This window comes from Alligator sinensis, unplaced genomic scaffold (genome assembly GCF_000455745.1).
Source record: "Alligator sinensis unplaced genomic scaffold, ASM45574v1 scaffold1001_1, whole genome shotgun sequence".
NCBI lineage: Eukaryota > Metazoa > Chordata > Crocodylia > Alligatoridae > Alligator > Alligator sinensis.
Window position 1 is genome coordinate 603,310 of NW_005842564.1, and position 4,686 is coordinate 607,995.

A 4,686-nucleotide genomic window follows, 5' to 3' on the forward strand; every position below is an offset into this window, starting at 1 on the left:
CGGGCCGGGCCGTGGCGGCGCAGCGCACCTGGGCGCGCTCCATCCCGGGCCGCGTGGAGTTCTTCTCCAGCCAGGGCTCGGCCGCGCCCCCGCGCCTGCCCGTCGTGGCCCTGCCCGGCGTGGACGACTCCTACCCGCCGCAGAAGAAGTCCTTCATGATGCTCAAGTACATGCACGACCGCTACCTGGACAAGTACGAGTGGTTCATGCGGGCGGACGACGACGTGTACATCAAAGGTGAGGGGCCCCTTGCCTCCCCTCTCCTGGGAGGGAGGGGGAAGATGCACACCCCCCTGCCCTGCCCCTGATGGAGGAGGGAGTCCTAGCGAAGCCGGGCTGCAAGGGACCCCTTGGATCTTACATGCTGTCTTAAATCTTCTACCATTTGTTGCATGTGCCACAATTAGAAAGGGAAAAAAAACCCAACCCGGTATAAATGGCAGAAACTGCCTCCTTCTAACTGTCTGATAAATAAGCAATGCAAAGCAAGAGTTGCTTGCACTGAATGAATGAGCTCATAGGAAATGAGGGTTGGAAGGGACCCCAGGAGATCGTCTCCTCTGACACCTCTGCTCAAACTAGGACCAGCCCCAACTAGATCAGCCCATTATGCCTTATCTTATCTTTAAATCTACACATTGCTACATTTTCCACACACCGACAAAATTAGAAGGGGAAAAAAGGTCAAAATTGGAAAAGGAAAAAAGGTACAAGTGACAGAAAGTGCTTCCTTCTGTGATCTGATAAAGTGTTAAGCAAGGTAAAGCAAGAGTTGCTTGCACTGAATGGGTCATAGGAAATGACAGCTGGACGGGACCTCAGGAGATCATCTCATCCAACACCTCTGCTCAAAACAGGACCAGCCCCAACTAGATCAGCCCATTATACCATATCTTATCTTAAATCTACGATTTGTTGCATTTTCCACACTCCCACAAAATGAGAAGGAAAAAACCCCAGTATAAATAACAGAAAATACCTCCTTCGACAGTCTGATAAAGCGTTAAGCAGGGCAAAGTAAGAGTTGCTTGCACTGAATGGGCTCATAGGAAATGAGGGTTGATAGGGACCTCAGGAGATCATCTTCTGTGACACCCCTGCTCCAAGCATGTCCAGCCCCAACTAAAGCTAAAGCTTTGTTGAGAAGGGGTCTTAAAAACTTCCAAGGATGGAGAGTCTACCACCTCTCTGGGTAATCTGGTCCAGTGTTTTACTACCATCCTGGTGAGAAAATTCTTCCCAATATCTAACCTAAACTACCCTTGCTGCAGCTTGAGGCAGTTGCTCCTCATTCTGTCATCTCTCACCACTAGGAACAGTCAAGCTCCATCCTCTTTTGAACTCCCCAAACCATCGCGGACAGCCACACCGCTGCTTGCTGCAGTTCCCCTCTGCCAAGCTCCCTCTGTTGCAAGCGTGGCCCTTTCCTGGCTCACAGCCTAGGCCCACTGTGTCCCCAAGCCCATTGCACAGAGAGGATGGAAGGGAGAGTGAGCTGGGCATGAGCAGCGCCCCCCCTCCCTCCCCCCTCCACTGGCAGTCTCTAGGGAGCTGTGATTCAGAGGCTGAGAGACGCTTCTCTTGCTACCAAGGCTGGAGCATTTCCTCCCAGTGACCTTCACCTCTGGCTGTGGGGTCCTTAGCTGGGAAGAGGGAGGGCTGGAGGTGTTGCAGAGCCCTGGAGCATGCCTGCTTGGGGGTGGGGATACGAGGTCCCTTGACTGTGGGTGTGAGCCCCAGACGATCACTCTTCAGTGGCAGGTCAGAGAGAGAGAGAGGGGGAGAGAGAGAGAGAAGCACTGCTGTCCAATTCCCAGGTCTGTGGGGGTCTGCTGTGCCTCTCTCTCTCTCTCTCTCTGACCTGCTGTGAAGCAGCCTTGGAGATTTAGTGAGGACATCCCTCCACTTCCTCTAGCTTCACCATCCAGCCTCATCCAAAGAGGGAGTGGGGGGCAGTGTTGAGAGCAGACTTCAACTACCTGAAGGGGGGGTCCAAAGGGGATGGAGCTAGACTGTTCTCAGTAGCGGCAGATGTCAGAACAAGGAGCAATGGTCTCCAGTTGTAGCAAGGTTGGATGTTAGGAAAAACTTTTCCACTAGGAGGGTGGTGAAGCACTGGAACAAGTTACCTGGAGAGGGGGGAGGCAGACAAGGTTCCTTGGGTGAATTTGATATCTTTTACTAGAGAGGTGGTGGAATCTCCATCCTTGGAGGTTTTTAAGGCCCAGCTTGATAAAGCCCTGGCTTTGATGGCCCTGCTTTGAGCAGGGGTTGGACTAGATGACCTCCTGAGGTCCCTTCCAACCCTCATTTTCTATGATTCTGTAAGAAATAGCCAAGTGTGTCTGTCTCTGGCCTCCAAGGTGCTGCGGCTTTAAGGCCATTCCTCCTGTTCCCAAGTTTGGCTCTCCTGGTGGTTAGAAGCAATGTGTATTTATTTGCGCAAACTACTGTGGCTGGAGCTGGAATCAAGTGATACAGGGAAGGGAGTTGGCTGCCCCAAAGCTTTTAGTGATATTAGTATGCAGGAACTGAGGCTTTTCTCTTGGAAATCAATAATTTTGATTGCGGTAAACGCAGCCAGGAGGATGTGCTGGAAATTATACTTAAGGGTCAACCAATTCCTCTGTCTCAAATAGGCATTTTATTTAGTTTTTTTTCAGAGGGTGTACTGTGAGCCTCTGAGGGTTCACAAACTCCCTTGAAGAGGTTTTCTTGCTGCACTCTGGTTTCTGATTTTTGGTCGAAGGAAAGAACCCTGCCAAACTCTGCCGCTTGCACACTAGGGGAGAGGTTAACACCAGGCTTGTGGGAATTCAGTTATGCTTTTTTCAGTGTAGTGCATTTCTGCTTCTCGCGTGGCTCAGCTGTGCAGCCTAAGGGTGGCAGTCCGTCATCATCTTACCCCTTTGCATCTGAGTACTGCTGCTCACAAAGCACACGCTAGAGCCCCGGCACGTTTAGTCACAGCAACATATAGTAATCAGCCAGATTTTAAAGATTTTAATTTTAGCTTCCTCACTCTTTTTAAACATTGTTACAATTTATCGGTTGGTCCATGCAGGCAGGGAACTTGGTACTGTCTCCTTTATCATAGCAAAGGCTTCCTTTCAAGCTGTTGTCATGGTCTGCAAGGTATCTCTGAAAAACACTAGCATGTTTTTATTCAAGATTAACTGTGCCACTGGAAAATGGCCTTTTGCTATCTTCCTTTTTCAAAATACACGAGCACACGAATATTTTGATGATAAAGAATGATTGCCATCAATAGATTATGAATATTATCAGTGCAGTGGTTTTACTTGCAGTGAGTACTAAAGATATGAGAAACAGCAACTTGCCTTTTTGAGGCATCTTATTATATACCTATTAATTTTTGTCATTTGGTTTGCTTTTAAAATGGTCTGATGGACTAATTTGCTTCCTTAAAAATAATCCAATTGTCCATGTGTGTATATTTAGTTATAGTAATATAGAAAAGAAACCCGACAGGTTTTTTTTATACTCTATAATGTGGAAGTGAGCGCGCTCTCTCTCTCTCTCTCTCGCTCTCTCTCTCTCTCTAAAATTAAAATGTTCAATAGCAAACTATTCAAAAATAGTGAAGGAGGGGTCCAATGGAAAAGTTTATATAGACTTAACTCTTGCTGTGTGGCTGTTTCTCAGAGCAGGTGACTGAATTCTGGTGTTTGAAGTATAAAAGAATTTTCTACAGGCACAGCTAAATTAGTGACTGACATTGATCTCAGAATTTTGGGAAATGAAGCCACAATTTCAATTTCTGGGATTTTATTTCAGTTAGGGTGATATTATGAAAAAAATCATTTAGCCTTGTTAATTTACTGAGATGTGGGGTCAAATCACAATTTCTAAATTCTTCTCCCTCACCTCACCTTTGAAGATGGTTTACAAAAGCAGAGCGATAATGGCAGAACATCCTAGCTGAGGCATAATTCTTGCTGGCAAATGAGCATCAATATAGTTTTTGCCATTTTGTCCCATTTCTCTGAATGAAATAAGCTATTTTGGAAAAGTGACGCAGATAAGTATACACCAAAGCTTTTGGCTATATAAAATGTCAAGTAATGTCAAGTTAGGGGTATGACATATATTTTAATATACCTTATGTTATAAATTTTGTGTCAATGCGGCTTAAAGCATATTTAGTTGTGTACTGGGGCACAAAGAACTATATTAGACCCTTATAGAAACTGATTTCAAAGCAGCTTCTTTCATTTAAAGACTATTTGGCTTGTGGAAAATTAGGTATCTATTAGAACAGATGAAAAGAGAATGTTCTTTTTTTTTCCTTCTCCTTAGGGGAAAAATTGGAGGAGTTTCTTCGGTCACTAAACAGTAGTAAGCCTCTTTATTTGGGGCAAACTGGACTGGGAAACATTGAAGAACTTGGAAAACTGGGGCTTGAGCCTGGAGAGAATTTCTGCATGGGAGGGCCGGGAATGATCTTTAGTCGAGAAGTTCTCAGGAGAATGGTGCCACACATAGGTGAATGCCTTCAAGAAATGTACACCACACATGAGGATGTGGAAGTGGGCCGATGTGTCCGTCGGTTTGGTGGAACCCAATGCGTTTGGTCATATGAGGTAAGAAGCGATAGATAAACCTCCATGGCTTTCATGTGCAGATTTTTACAGCAGAGCATAATTTAAACCAAGCAGATGCACA

At 46.1% G+C, this 4,686-nt stretch overlaps 1 protein-coding gene across 1 annotated transcript in view; it reads left to right on the forward strand.

Annotated features, from left to right (window-relative positions):
• Window positions 1–4,686, forward strand: part of CHSY3 (chondroitin sulfate synthase 3) — a 307,356-nt gene that overhangs the window by 23,771 nt on the left and 278,899 nt on the right. Inside the window, exons 3-4 of the mRNA XM_025214096.1 lie at window positions 4–237; window positions 4,321–4,604. Of these exons, the coding sequence (XP_025069881.1) occupies window positions 4–237; window positions 4,321–4,604 (518 nt within the window). The remainder of the gene's footprint in view (window positions 1–3; window positions 238–4,320; window positions 4,605–4,686) is intronic.